The sequence below is a fragment of the Petaurus breviceps genome, unplaced genomic scaffold (assembly GCF_028583685.1).
Source record: "Petaurus breviceps papuanus isolate PSGF00001 unplaced genomic scaffold, PetGlider_PUasm1.0 90769, whole genome shotgun sequence".
Classification (NCBI taxonomy): Eukaryota; Metazoa; Chordata; class Mammalia; order Diprotodontia; family Petauridae; genus Petaurus; species Petaurus breviceps.
In genome coordinates, this window is record NW_027187341.1 from 11,623,865 (window position 1) to 11,639,746 (window position 15,882).

The 15,882-nt window shown below is 39.8% G+C and overlaps 1 protein-coding gene across 2 annotated transcripts in view; it reads right to left on the reverse strand.

Annotated features, from left to right (window-relative positions):
- Positions 1–270: 270 nt before the first annotated feature.
- VWA8 (von Willebrand factor A domain containing 8) overlaps positions 271–15,882 on the reverse strand; it is a 442,846-nt gene continuing 427,234 nt past the window's right edge. For both annotated transcript variants that reach the window (XM_069068654.1, XM_069068653.1), the window contains exons 41-45: positions 14,993–15,118; positions 12,909–13,067; positions 5,367–5,462; positions 4,415–4,653; positions 271–1,810 (exon numbers count right to left, since the gene is read on the reverse strand). In XM_069068654.1, the coding sequence (XP_068924755.1) occupies positions 1,702–1,810; positions 4,415–4,653; positions 5,367–5,462; positions 12,909–13,067; positions 14,993–15,118 (729 nt within the window). In that variant the 3' untranslated portion in view covers positions 271–1,701. The remainder of the gene's footprint in view (positions 1,811–4,414; positions 4,654–5,366; positions 5,463–12,908; positions 13,068–14,992; positions 15,119–15,882) is intronic.

Consider the following 15,882-nt stretch of genomic DNA (forward strand, 5'->3'; position numbering starts at 1 on the left):
TCTAGTGCAGGGAGAGGCCGCAGAAAATGACCACCAAAGGCATCACTCTGGATTTTTCCAGGTTCACTCTGGAAAAAAGGGGAACAGCCTTAAAGTGCAATGAGAAAGCAGTGGCTGAGGTCCTGCAGTGTTTAAATCCACAGAATGATTCTCTGCCCAAACACTTTCAATGGCTAGAATCCTTCCCTGCACTGGACACCCCAGCAGCCTCAGGCCTGGGAGCCAGACAGTGGGCACGGAGTCAGGCAACAACAACAGCGACAAAACACGTGAGAAATTGGATTGCCTTTTATTGGACAGTCAATATGGAGGGTAGAACACCCAGGCCTGGCATTCTTTCCAGACCCTTAGGCTTAATTAAGAGGACATAACGAGCTATATACAACTTCAATTCCTACTAGATTTTAAGGTTACATTATTTATGGGCCCTTGTTTTCCCAACTCAGGATGAAAATGTGAAGACAGGTACCCCCTGACTTGAGGGTCAGCTGTGAACTAAGGCTGTTCTGTCAATGGAGGAGTCCAGCTCTTTGGGAGGTGTTGAACTTTGCTGTAGAAATGACATCTGGCTGGTTGGAAAAGGTCAACCAGCTGAAGCAAGTTTGTGAATGAGGCGAGGGAGGGCACATAGTGTGAGGATGTTTCCATCCTGCCACAGGACAGGTGCCTGGCTGTTGTCTGGGGCCTCTAGCACCATGGCATGTTTTTACTTTACGCCTTCTTTTGGGGAGGTAACCCCCTCCTTATGTTAACTGTCTCCTGAAGTAATGGTTTTTATGTAGACAGACATCATCACTAGTCTGACGTTTCACATACCTACATGAAGTAGTGAAAGAGTTTTTGTGAAGAACCAGGGAGATGGGAAGAAACCATAACGGGGCAGGAACCAGTGAGAATAAATGTTTATTGAATTAATTAACTCTTCTCTCCCTGTCCCTCTTCTTCCCTTCCCCCAGGAGGCAGACAGAACATCTTAAATGTTAAATGTCTTAATGTTTCATAGGAAAGTCATAATAGTATAACCTTTTCAAATTTACATGGAGAGAAAAGGCAGTCTAAGAGTCCTTGGATTCCTTCTGGCTATATTCAAGAAAAGAGAATCGTGGAGAGAATCCAGCCTTTTCTAAAATTCTCCTGTTAGAAGGCTATCTTCAGTCTGTTTCATTGGCTGAACACTGGATCATCCCACACCAAGACTATAACTCTACTGTTCTCAGGAACTCAAGGGGCCAAGGAGAACTGAGTGAGGAAATGGATGGCAGGAATTACTGGACAAGTCCAATTGGATTGGACATGTCATGGCTTGCATTTCCATAATTCACAGTGTGGTATCAGTTTAGTTTCATATGGTTACTTTGTGTGGAGATGAGTTTGTCGCTTTACTTATGAAAGCAAAGAGAGATTATTCTTTTTCCAACAGGCTCCCAGCCTATAGTTCTCAGCTGTCTTCCTCTGCTTCTAGTCCTCTGGCAAATGCAGACCAACTAAATTCTCAAACTTAAATGAATGCAAACCCCACACCTCTGTCTTTTAGAATTCTGACTGAAGAATAATTATTTAGAGAGACTTGGGAAAATACAGATTAAAATGTTCCACCACCCCTTCTTTCTTGAGAAGCACATCTTTTCAGAGGGATACATATTCTTGTTTTAATTTACCTCTCATAGTGGCTAAGCTAGAGGGCCCATAAAGGACCATTCATCAGACACTGGACAACATGGTAGAAGTGAAGATCTGTTGCAGAATGTGAGGGATCTCCTTGGTATCCATGGCAACAAAGGAGCGGCCTGCTGGTAGAGTTTTCTGAAGCCTGTGGGTTTAGAATGGGAAAGAAAATTACCAATGCAAATTGGACCTCCCCTTCCTCTGTCAGCCTCAGCAACCCAGAGACCTCAGAGTTTCTTAAAAAGGGAAGTTTTTACTTTCTAATACCTGGCCAGTCACTGGACATCCATCCAGCTGTCAGCAGGGATAAAGGGCTTGGGAAAGCAGTGAGGGGACCCCCCGAAATGGTGGAGGACCTGGCATAAGGGTCTTTTCAGCAAGACAATGAACCTCTTTCAAAGGATTTCCTTTCATTTATTATAGTCACTGTTTCTGTTGTTTGAAATTCCCTCCTTTAGAGGACTGGATTAACTTGGCTGATCCAGTGGCAGTAAGGGCTCTGGGGCATCATAGAGTTTATTGTCAGGATTTTTGATTGTTCATCAAGAAGACTGTAGTTTCAATTCAAGGATCATTTTGTTACATCTTGTCGTATAATTACTGAGGGTCAGTTTACATTTTCTATCTGCTGCGAAGTATCCTGGCAGAGTGCAGAGAGCACTGGACTTAGATTCTGGAAAGCTGGGGTTCAAATCCCAACATGGACATTGATTAGCTGTATGACTATAGGTGAGCTCAGGGTCATTATTCTTGTACTGCCTCCCTCCACAGATGCTGTGTGAGTTATTTGGGTTATAGGAATTGGGTGAAAATTCAATTTAAAACACTTACTGAGCACACATGATAGGAAAGGCACAATACTGGGTACTGGAAATAGAGAGGTGAAGATGAAAAAGAACATAATCACTTCACCTCTAGTAACTTAATCATCTGTCAGAGTTGGGATCTGAACCCAGGTCCTCTGTCTCCAAATCCTGTGCTCCTTCCATTCACCACACTGCCTCCACTGGTGGAGGGAAGAATCATTTGGGGAGCTGCAGGGAATAGGAAGACTCCTCCTTGAAAAGGTTGGCACCTGAGAGCTGGGTTTCCACAGGAGATGATAAGAAGGGGGAAGAAGGAAGAGAGGGAGACCTGCGCAGACTCGCCGAGCTGGGACAGGCTGGGAGATTGGGGACCAATGGTCCCCTAGCACATTTCGTTAGTGGTTTGGAATGTGAAAAGCAGAGGGCCAAGAAATGTTCTCTCCAACCCCTTTGGATGCTAATGAAATCGCACAGTGAAATAAAGCTAGGGGGCCTTTAGGGGAACTAGATTGTGGAGGCCCTTGAATGCAGTCTGGGGAGTCTGTATGTTCCTCGGTGGGAACCATTATAGGGAACCACAGGAAAGTTCTCAACAAGGGAGCATGGTGATGAGACTGTGTCCTAGGAAGAAGAGAAACTGGGAGTAGGGAGACTAGCTAGACTGCGACTTGGGACCAGACACACAGGATTGGGTATAGAGGTGACATTGAAAGGTGAAGTTCTCTCTTGTAGGTGGGCAGAATTGATGAGGGTCAAAACTGGAGTTTGGGGGCACTCTCACACTTACACAGTAGAAAAAAGGAAGACCAGCCAGCAAAGGATACTGGGAAGCAATAGTCAGAAAGGTAAGAGAACCAGGAGGAAGTGGTGCCTCTGGAGGAAAATCACCAAAGGAGGCCATGGTCAATGGATTCTCCTACTGTGGAATGGTGAAGGATGATGAGGATTCAGAAGAACATCAAGATTTAGTCATTAGGAAGTCCCTGGCAACCCTGCAGTGGTAGGGAGGGAAGTCAGATTTCATCAGGTTGAGAAGTGGGGAAACTAATCATAAATAATAATAATGATAATTCACATAATGCTGACATATATTATCTCATCTGATCCTCAGAACAACCGTGAGAAGCAGGTGTTTTTATCCCCATTTTACAGACAAGGAAACTGAGATACAAAGTGACCAGCATCTGGCTGTACCACTAAAGGGGGATTAGGAAAGTCAGACAATGAGAAGTATAACAAGTGAGCGGAGAAGACAGAAGGAATAATAGGAAGGAATAACAGTCACGTGGTTTTTTTTTTTTTAAGGACAGGGAAAACCTTGAGGATATTTGTAGACATAAGGGAAAGATAAAACACAGAGGCTGAGATAAAAAAATGAGAGAAAGAGAGAAGGGATGATCAATTCATTCAACAAGTAGTTATTAAAGCCTATTATATGTCAGATACTGTGGTACTAGACACAAGAATGGACAGTCCCTGCCCTCATTATGCCCTATTAGGGGAGCCGACGTGAATACACATGTTATATACATATGGACATATTCACCTATATAGAAACATATGCATATATTTACACACACATGGCTATATATAACGTGCTTACATATTCATACAAATATATACATATTAATACATATATGGATTAGAATTAATATTATGTATCATAACATATTAATATATTTACATATATGCACAAATATATATCCATACACATTTCTATATAGATGAATAAATACAAGGTAATATTCTGGGGAGGGCATTAGCAGCTGGGGGATAAGCAAAGGTTTCATGTGTATGTGTAAGGTGGTGTATGAGCTGAGGTTTGACAGAAAGCAGGGGTGCTAAGAGATAAAGGTGAAGAGAGTGTGCTTGTCAGGCATGAGGGACGACAGAGGACACATCTCACAGACATCTCCACTGTTTGATTCTACAAGAACACATACCTTAGTGCTTGGTCACCTAAAGATCCAATGAATATGGCAAAAGCGTTAACTTGGGGGTTGGCCGTCAAGACCCGGGCGAAGCTTGCTGGGGGGATGCCGTACCGTTCCAGGTTAGCATCACTCAGGACAATGACAAAGTACTCATCAGCATCCTCTTTGGCAATCTCAGTGATGGCATGCTCTGTTCCTTCTAAAGTATGGTCTCCACTCATGCAGAATTGTGTATGAGCATGCATTGTCTGTGAGCAGAAGATGTGGATCAAAAATCTTGGTGAAGAAGCCCCTTTAAACAAAGGACATTTTCAATAGCAGCTATGGGTGTATATTAGCTATTACCATGGATACTGAGGACTAGATATGCTTTCACTACTTTTGCAAAAGATCATCGAGAAGTTACATGATATAAAGCTGAGTCCTCAAGTTATTTCTTCTTGGCTATAGGGACAGAGGAAAATCCCCTCCTTTTATGTTTTGGTTTTCTGGGCAACTACTGTAATTGTTCTTTCTACCTGTGGTTAAAAGCTATTCACAAAATTAAAAAATTTAGTGTGGAAGAGAGCATGAGAGAAAACTCAGTGTATTTTCTCTTTTCTTTCTTCTTCCTTGCCCCCTCCCCCAAAACCTTCTTTATAACATCAATATATTTTAGAGAACAGCACAGACAAGTAAACAAGTGGATGTAGGACCTGATATAGTCACAGCAGCAGGATTCTAAGTAGAGTAACCTGAGAGGAGAAGAGGGAATGTGATGACTTTAGATTTAGATTCTCTTTGTTGGAGGTCCAGGGTTGTGTGAAAGATATTGCACCTCGAGGTGGTGCATTAATGTTAGAAAATAAAAAACCTCCTGTTTACATCTCTTCTCTTCACTGTATGTTTTTAGTGACCAAAAGACACTTTCTATACCCACAGATGCCTTCAGTACACAGAAGTATCCTCAGAATGTCTTTACCTTCAGAATCTGAAGTCTTTCTTTATTGTCCTTGGGGACTTTATCCAATGGAACCAGGTTAACATAACCATCTCCAGAGTGCCCAGCGATGTCATACTATATGCAAGAGAATTCAACAGTCAGAAATCTACATGTACTTTTGACCCAACTACCACCACCAGCAAACCCAAAATCAGGTAACAGTGCCACTTCTGTGGAACTGTGTTCAGTTCCAGGTACACCTTTTAGGAATAACTGTGACAAAGTCGACCATATCCAGAGAAGAATATTAAGGTTAGTGAACAATCTGAAAACTATGCGTTAGGAAAAACCTTTGAAGGAACTGAGAATATATAACCTGAAAAAGAGGAAACATGGGGAATGTGTGTAAATATGATAACTGTCCTCAAAAATCTGGAGAGGTATCATCTAGAAGACAATATTATAGAGAAAGAGGTTTTGGCCCAATATAAGAATTTCTTACTATAATTATTGGGAACCTTCAGGCAACTTTGGAATAAAAAAAAAACCTAAGGAACACCAATATCAATCAACAAATATTTATCAAGTACCTACTTTTTGCAAGGCTACAACAGATAGAAAGACATGTAGGACGTGATCTCTAAGTGACAAAATATTTACAGGAGTACTTTTTACAGTTATAAAATAGATATAATATGTATTCATTGGGCAAAAGCTGAACAAACTATAGTATATGAATATAATTATGTCATAAGAAATAATGGCTATAAAGGATTAGTAGATACATGGGAAGATTTGCAAATCAAACCAGAAGACCAATATATGTGACTGGAAAGAATGTGAATGAGAACACTGAAAGATATCTGAATTCAGCTTTCAGTGCAGCAGCCAATGATAAAAAGCATTTTCCTCCTCTCGCAGGGTGAAGATAACCTGTGTGCATATTCTTCCTCAGACACCCACTCACCCTGCAACTCTGGGTAAACCTTTTCTTCTCTTAGCTTCTGTTTTCTCCTCTGCACCTACCTCCCAGGCTTGTTGTGAGGATCAGACGAGACAACAGGTGGAGGGTGCTTTGAAAACCTCCAAGTTCTATGTAAACGGTAGCTACTATCACCATTGTCATCAGTGGTAGCAGCGGTAGTGGAAGGGGATCAGAGACTCAGGATGTGGCACACGCTGTGAGGCTCAGGTGCCATCAGACGGTTTTGTTTAATTGTTTTTCTTTGTTATGAGGAAGGACTCTACTGCAGAGAGGCTGATTCTAGTGACATTAGGAATAAGATTATTTATAACATTGATTCATGTCTCATTCCTAACACTTCTGGTATCTGAAAGACAGCACTGTGAGCAGAGGCATTATGGATCTGTACCACCATTCTCCCGCTCAGCCGGGTTTGTAAGCACCCTGTGTGTCTCTGACTCCTTTACTATGTCTCTCCAGTCTAACTCCACAACCTCTCTGGCATCTGACCCCTCCTCACAGCCTACATGGCCACCACCCTAGTTCAGGCCTTCATCCCTTCTAGCTTCCGAGTCTCCACAGAGTGGTCAAAGTAATTTTCTAAAGTGTGAGAATGACCAGCTCTTATTCTTCTTATCTGAAAAACTAAGGGGGTTCTCTTGTAGCTCCAGGGTCACACATCACTTCCTGTGTTTGGTATATGACGCATTTTACAACCTGATCCCAAACCACCTTTCTAGTCTAATCACATGTTACTCCCCTTCTTGCACCCTACAGTCTGGTCATTTCTGTTTCTCATGCTCGTGTCTGTGCCTCTCCCCTGGGATCCCTTCTTTCCTTCTGAGTTCAGCTCAGGCACCTCCTTCTACATGAAGCCTTTCCAGATACCTCCAGCTCCCCCAAATTATGCTGTGACTCTTCTGTATATACAAGTACACATAAACATACCCAGGAACAGACATGTCGTCTTCCCAGGCTAGACTGTGAGAGACTTTGGGTCAGTGATTCCTTTTGCTTTTTTCCACATCCCCTAAAACACTGTCTGGCAATGCTTGCTGAGTGATTGACATGAATTTTTAGTGAAGTTCAAGAAAGGCTGAATTGGTTGAATAACCCCAACTCTTAAACTATGAAACATTTTTGTAACATTTTCTGAAAATTATCACAAATCTTTCAGGATAAATAGTCATATACTTGGCTTTCTAAAAACCTCCAACCTTGTCTGAGACCGTTTAGCATTTTAACTATAATTTTACTGTCAATGATATTGGCCAGCAGATGCCATTAGATGTTAACCAATTAGATTGGCTGTAGATCCATGAATGTTAAGAAGTTATTGAATGCTTGTCTCCCTATGATGCCCCTGCCACCTCCCTGGAAATCCCAACCCTAAATTTACTGTAAACATGAAACTCAGTTGATTTATACTATTTCCTCTAATAAAAGAAGCATTAAAAAATTTTTTTTTTACTTTCTTTATAGAAAAATAGCTGTGCAGAGGGAGGGAAATGCTGGTCTTTCATGCTGTTGGTTATGTTTTTCACTTAATTAAATTTTTGTTAGTTAAACCTTTTGACATAATGGAATATCAATACTAACATTAAGGTTGCTTTGCAATTACTCATATATTTAAATGAATTTAAACTCACAAAAATATCACAACTTTTAGTCACTCTCTTTTCAGTTATTCTCCCTCAGGAATCCTTTTTTGTTCCTTTATTTTCACTGACCTTTCCTCTTATAACTAGAGTACACACTCCATCCCTCTGGCTCTGCTTTTTATGTTTTACATTATTTCACACAGATTCTTCCATATTTCCTTATAATCCTCATACTTTTTTTTTTTATGAGTAATTGGGGTTAAGTAACTTGCTCAAGGTTACACGGCCAGTTATTTCTGGGTGTGGTGCTGAGTGTCTGAGCCCAGGATTCGATCTCCAGGTCGTCCAGACACTGGAGCCGGTGCTCTTACTCGCTGTGCTACCTGGCCGCCCCAGCCTCATACTTTTCAATCTTAATTTCATTACAGTATTCTGCTACATTAATGTGTCACAATGTACTTGACCATCCCCCTGTTGGACAGCAAGTTGCTTCCAATTTTTTTTTTGCATGAGTTTTTTATGAATATGTTTAACAGATAGCTTTTTTTGTTTTGTTTTGTTTTTGATATCTCTCCAGATATTTAACTGGGTTAAAGGGTATGATTATTTTTGTAACTTTTACTGCACATCATCAGACTGTTCATTAAAAAAATCCCGCAAGCTTATAATTCTACCAACAATGAAAATGCACCTGTTTCTCTACATTCCCACTAGCACTGCATTTCATTGCTTTTATTTATGCTAATTTTATAGATATGAGGCAGTACCTCAATGTTGTTTTAGTTGGCATCTCTGATTATTTAATAAGACTGAATGTAAAAGTTATTTCAAAGTATTTAACAAATATGGATGTGGAGGATAAGAGGGAGATTGGTTGATAGATGGAAGGGTATTGGGAAAGAGCTATTGGAGAAGTAGGAAATGGAGGTTTATGAGAAAATGAATGACTGTTGGGTCCTAGAAGAGGCTGGTGAAGGCCAGGCACAAAGGTACCAGCCTTATCAAGATGTACCTCTTTCATTGAGACAAAAGGAAAAAAGGTTGATGAAGCTAAATGTTTTCAAGGCATGGAGAAGGGAAACTGAAGGAGTTCCTTGCCTCCTTTCAAGAGCTAGCTCACATGACCCTCTTTGCCTTTCCTCATCTCCCCTAAGGTTACCTGGTAAGCGCTGTGTAGATGTTTACATATGTACATATTATCTCCTTCATTAGCATGCGAGCACCCTGAGGTCTGAGATTGTCTCATTTTTGTATTTTGTGTCCCTAGTGCTTGGTAAGTAGAATGTTTGTAAAAAGTAGGCATCCCTTCAGTGTGGTGGCACACAGCTACAATCCCTGCTACCACAGAGGCTGAGGCCAGTGGATCACTTGAGTTTGGGACTTCTGAGCTGTACAGGGCTAAGGGAGACTTGGTCCAGCATCAATAGGGCAAGCCCTATTGTCAGGTAGCTGGGGACCACCAGGGTGCCTAAGGACAGGCAAGCCAGTCCAGGCCAGAAATAAGCAGGTCAGAACTCCTTGGAGAATCTGTTAGGAGGATCAGCCTATAAATGACAGCAGCATTTTCAGCCTGGGTGTGATGGGCAAATCCAGTCTCAAAAATGAACAAACAAAACTAAAAAGTTTTTTTCAATTCATTCATTCATTCATTTTCTGGGGAGAAGAGTGAATAGAGTCAGAAAGACCTGGTAAGAACGAAGCTACTGTAACAGTTGAGGTGGGTGATAACAAAGAAATAATAATCATAGCATTTACATAGTGTTTTAAGGTTTGCAGAATGCTTTACAAATATTATCTTATTTGATCAAATGTGAGTTCCTTGAGGGACTGCCTTTTGCCTTTCTTGTACCTCTGGTGCTTAACATTGTGCTTGCAGGGGCATTTAATAAATGTTTACTGGCTGACTGATCATCACAACAACCCTGAGAGGTGGGTACTATTCTTATCTCCATTTTCTTTTGCTATTGTTCAGTTGTTTCTTGCCCAACTCTTCATTACACTATTTGGGATTTTCTTGGCAAAGGTCCTGGAGTGGTGTGCCATTTCTTTCTCCAGCTCATTTCAAACTGAGGCAGACAGGGTTAAGTGATTTGGTCAGGGTCACTCAGCGAGCAAGTGTTTGAGGCTGGGTTTTGACCAAGGTCCTGACTCCAGGGTGATAGGGTGATAACAGTAGAAAAAGAAAGGATGGGAAGGATTTGAGGACTTGCAAAAGTTACCCTTAGCAAATATCCTTGAGGTCTGCTTTATTTTAAGTCTTGAATTACGCACTAACAAAGTGACAAAATCTCCTTAAGATTCCCGTACAGAAGAGTGTGGAGGTCTTGGCAAATCTGATTCCAGAGTGGCCCTGGGGGGCACCGCTCCAGGATGGTACCAGGCAGACTGTCTATGCTGAAGGACTTGATGCAGTAATTTGCACAACAGGATCAGTTTCCTGAAACACAAGCGGTTTTCCTGCAGTGGGTGGGAATAAGTGGGCTATAAATGAAAACGACTTTTTACTTCCTTTCAGCTGATGGTTAAAATTCTTATTGTTCCAATGACATCAGATGAAGCTCTGCAAAGCTCTCTTCCCTTTCAAGTTTCTTGGCTCCCACGAGTCTGCCCACATGCTCATTTCCCCTACTGAGGAAGATCGTGTCTACCCAGTGTCAGAACTGTTGGTCAATGCAGCCAAAAAAAAAAAAAAGTCTATTTAGTTCTAAAAAACAGTCAAACCAATTGTTAGGGGTTGTGTAGACAAAAGAAATAATCAAACTCCTAGATCTTTTACTTTTTACGATAGTGTTTGGGCATCACAAAGATCTAGCCCCACAGGTATCTTCACAACATCTATCTCCTCCATCCTTTCATCACCTAGAAAATGCAAGTGTTGAAGATAGGTGAGGAAAATTACACTGCAAAAAGTACTTTTTTCTTGGTGGTCCCAGTAGTACTGGTCTGCAGAAGGATCTCGTGTGGTCTTTGCAAAATTTCAAATGCTATATAAATGCTATTATTATCATTAGTAGTAGTAGTAGTAGCAGCAGTAGCAGCAGCTATGGTGTACTGGATAAAGAGCTTGGTCTTAAGACCTGCGTTCAAGTCCTGCCTGGATATATTCAGATGTATGAGCCTGGAAGGTCAGCTTAAACTGTCAGTGCTCGGGCTACACTCTAAGATGGTAACTTTTAGAGAAAGTGCTGACATACTTTGGGAGAGGGAGTTTTGTCATCTTGGGGTACAGGGAACGTACTAACGCAATTTCAGGTGAGATCCTGATCCCTATTCTGATTCTTATTATTCAGAGGACATATAATAGTGACTGAGAAGGATTATTCAATGATTTCTAGAAGCTTTAATTTTTTTCCTTATATGAAGGAGATATGTGATTGTGCAGTGCCCAAAGTAAATAAATTGCCTGGAAGGAATGTAGAGCACTTCCAAGTATGGAACTATCCCTATGGTTATTGTGTATGTAAAACTTTAAGATTCTTATAAAAATCATACATTTATAATATCATCTAGCACCCAATACTTAAGAACCACAACATCAGTAACCAATATAATTTGAAAAAAAAATCTTTCTAGGCATAAGAAAAAGTGTCCAGAATAACTTCTTTCCATTCTTTCCATTCTAGCTTTTTCTTCTGCCATTCATCCCCATGTGGTAAACCCAAAGAGAAAACAACAAACCAGAACCATATACTTATCATTAACTGTATTAATCAGAATAGCTGTCAGACCATCCTGCTTATCATGTCTTATTGCACAACTGTATTCCATTACAATCATATACCACAACTTGATTAACCATTTTCCAGCTGGGTATCCCTTCATTTGCTAATTCTTTGCCAACACAAAAAGAGCTGCTAGAAATATTTCTGTATATATATATGTCCTTTTTCTTTTTTCTCTCTGAGATACAGAGCTAGTAATGGTATTGCTGGGTCAAAAGCTATGAAGTTTTATGGCTTTTTGGATGTCATACCAAATTGTCCTCCAGAATGGTTGGACTGGTTTTTAATTCCACCAACAGTACATCATTAGTGTCCCTGTTTTTCCACATCCTCTCTGGCATTTGTCATTTTCCTCTTTTGTCATGTTAGCCAATATGATAGGGGTGAGGTGGTACGTCAGAGTTGTTTTAAGTTGCTTTTCTCTAGTCAAAAGAGATTTAGAGCATTTTTTTTTTCATATGAGTATCAATAGCTTTGATTTCTTCTTCTGAAAACTGCTTATTCATATCCTTTGACTATTTATCAGTAAATTTGGCTCAGTTCCCTATATAACTGAGAAACGAGACCTTCATCAGAGAAACCTGTTGTAAATTTTTTCCTCTCAGTTTCCTGCTTTCATCCTAATTTGGCTGCATTGGTTTTGTGCAAAAACTTTTCATTAAATTTTATCAAAATTATCCATTTCACCTCCTGCAATGCTCTCTGTTTCTTGTTTGGTAATGAACTCTTCCTTCATCCATACATCTGATAGGTGATTTTTTTCTATGCTCCCCTAAATTCGTCATGTTTAAATCATGTAACCATTTTGAGCTCATCTTGTTATATTGTGTGAGATGCTGGTCTATCACTAGTTTCTGCAAGACTATTTTCCAGTTTTCCCAGTGTTTTTTTTTTTTTAAAGCAACTGGGGTTAAGTAACTTGCTCAAGGTTACACGGCCAGTTATTTCTGCTAAGTATCAGAGCCCCGATTCGATCCCCAGGTCATCCCAACATTGAGGCCAGTGCTCTTACTTGCTGTGCTACCTGGCCACCCCGCCAGCAGTTTTTGTTGAAGAGTAAGTTCTTGTCTCAATAGCTTGGTGATATTATTTTGCTGTTTAGAAACAGATAAAATGGAAGACTCAATTTCCTTACACTAATGAATGATTTTTTTGCCTAGATTACTAGATCACAATTTTTTTTTTCCATTGCTGCATGCAGTCTATATCAGTGATGCATTATCATTTAACGCTTTGCCTGGTTTTGGATAAAATGTGTTAAATTCTTTTCTGAATTTTTTGCGGATTCAGTTACCTTGAACTTCTCTTCATAGTTTTCAAAAGCCTCCATGACCATGCAGACAGCCTCCATGGAGCGCTCAAGTCGACCATCCACCCCATTAAAGCGGTACATGCTGCCAGACACATCTACCAAGAGCCGAAGACGTTTGGGTTTCTGCTGGGGACTCCCAAGCTGAGAGAAAAACAAACAAATCCCACAATGATCAAGTGGGAAATTCTAATAAACTAAGGAGCTTTGTATCGTTCATCTCGTGAGTGATCCAGGAGAGTAAATTATGCTGGGAGTGAATATTGCTCCCTTATATAAGCTGAGAACATTAGCTCTCAAAGCACAAGGTCTTTCCTGTGAGGGACCCTGGGGTTCATTTCTTAGTGAGCAGCAGGTAGAAAGGTTTTCTGTAGATTTTGCTTCAGAAAATGGAATCTTAGACATCTGCTTGTGGCAGCAGCCATATGAGAATGTTTTAGAATACCATAGTATTTCAAAGAGGGCCCAAGCCAACCTTGTAAAGTTAGTCTACTGCAGTTAATACTTTTCCCAAAATAATAATAATTATAATAGTAAAAAAAAACCCAACTCACTCTTAATTAATGCCTCAATTCTGGTTATAGGTATAAATACCTCAGGGGAAAAACCCACATCTGCTTTAACAATCACTGGTACAAAGGGTTTCTTCCCATCCTTTCCTACTCCAAAATCATTTTTCCCATATGCCATAAGATGTCTGAATTCCTGAACAAAGTTGTTTGAAGAGATGTTCTGGCAAAAGGTTTAAGAAAAAAATGTACTTGAGTATTTCTTTTCTCTTTAGTAAACCTTATTACCCATCTCCACCGATTGCTGACCTGCTTATTTTCTCTTCTTTCCACTATACTAGAGACAATGAAGCCACAAATCTTGTCAACTGAAATGTGAAATGTCTAGATTCAACTGAACTCCGTACTCTTCCTAGTCAATATGCAAGGTGTAAAGGAATGACTATTGCATCTTTCCTTTAATTGACCAGTTCCAAATTAATCTGGCATTGCACGCATCAGGCTCATGTATGTGCAAGTTTTATAGAGAGGAGACTTAGCAAATTTAAGGAAATGTTCCCTTTTACTTCTTGGTCTATGATCTCATGACCAAGGGACTTCAAAACATGATGGATACTAGGCAGGGGCAGTTTGGCTCAACGGTTAATACTTTTCTGGAAAATGGGTGTTAACTCACCTAAATTAAGTACAATAGCCATATACACTGCCATGATCAACCACTAACGACTTCAAACATTCCTTTAAGGATATTTGATTACTATGATGTGAGTCAGTGAAGAGAAACAGCTGCCCAGAGATGTAACTGTTGTTATGCCAATGACATAGAAACAAGAGTCCCCCAACTATCAAGATACTTTCTCTGAGTCAACATTTTAACATGGTAAATGACTAGGTAGCAATTTTGACTACCCACGAAGATAGGAAATCACCGATCTCTTTTGGCAACTAAACACTTCACCCTCATTGCCTATTTTTGAGCTTGTACCACTTATATGTCGTCAAAGAGTAACAAATATAGAGACAGAAGGGACCTCAGGGCCTACTGTGCTCAACTCATTTTCTAGAGATGGGGAGACTGAGGCAGATTGAGGTTAAGTGACTTGCCCAGAGTCAAACAGCTAATAAGTGTCTGATGCAGGATCTGAATGTAGGTCTTCCTGATTCTAAGTGTCAGGGCCTCTCCACTAAACTGAGCAAGTAATTTGTATATACTGATCATACTTCAATTAGGGAAAAGACCCTCTCTTTTAGTATTTTTATCAGTCATATTTTCAATAAAAACTTAAAAAAACAAAAAAAATGGGAAGACACTAAAAATGTTTTGTGTTTTCACATTGAAAATGTTTCATGTTATCACTTGTTGGGGATAATATGGCTATCTTCAATGTTATTTTCTTCCCAATTCCTTTTTTACCGCCATGTTTAAATTTCATACTTTTTCTGATGATGCTAGCAAATGGATAAGTAAAAACAGGTGACACCAAAGAAAGCTAAAGTACACAAGACTCCATCAGTCATCGGGCTCACTTTTCTGAGGTCACTGAACCCTGAATTGCTTACTTCTGGATGCATTTCTCCCCGACGTTTGTAGATTGCTTTTTCTCCAGTCAATCCATCGATTATTTTGGTATCATCCAACTCCCCACTAGATTGGTGTCTCAGCCATTGTCGCTCTTTACCCTTGGCCTAAAATGACAAAATATACATGCCACATAAGTCCTATTTAACCAGGCAGCATATGTTTACATCTTTACACAGAGGACACACACGAGGTCTTTTAATAACTGTTGGTCACTCTGGCTTAACTCATTGAAATTGAACACTTTCATAAATAGACTGGCTTCTTCCACAGTGAGACTTATTCCTACTGATGAAGAATATGTTCTTTCTGATGAAAGTTTTAATGGTTTTCACATATGGTACTTTAGTCTGAATGATGAAATGTTAACATTTAAAGCACATGAAATAGAAAATAGCATGCAAACGAACCCCTGGAGAAATGTACGATACAGAGATGTAACAGAGAAGCATTTGTTTTGGGTCTTCCATCACACCGCTCTTGGAAATTTATTAAGTAAAAAACAAAGTAAGAATTTACTAAAATTATCTGTGAGTAACTATAGTGGAGTCATGGTACTAAAAGTTCTTCCATTAGGAAATAATTCATAATTGGAATGTGTCTATGACTTATCCCGAAAATTATTAATAGCTGAAAACAGTGGTATGGACATATTTTGTGAACTGAGTTATGTTTGTTGTATTATATTAGCCCATACATTGAATTATTTTTCATAAGATATTTTCAATGTCTTCCAATAATTGCAATAATATGTTGAGATAATTTGCAACAAGAACTTAGTCACTTCCCATGCAAAGCACAATAAAGTGATAAATAATAGTGATTATAATAACTCAAATATAAAAATATAATTTATATATATGTGGGGTTT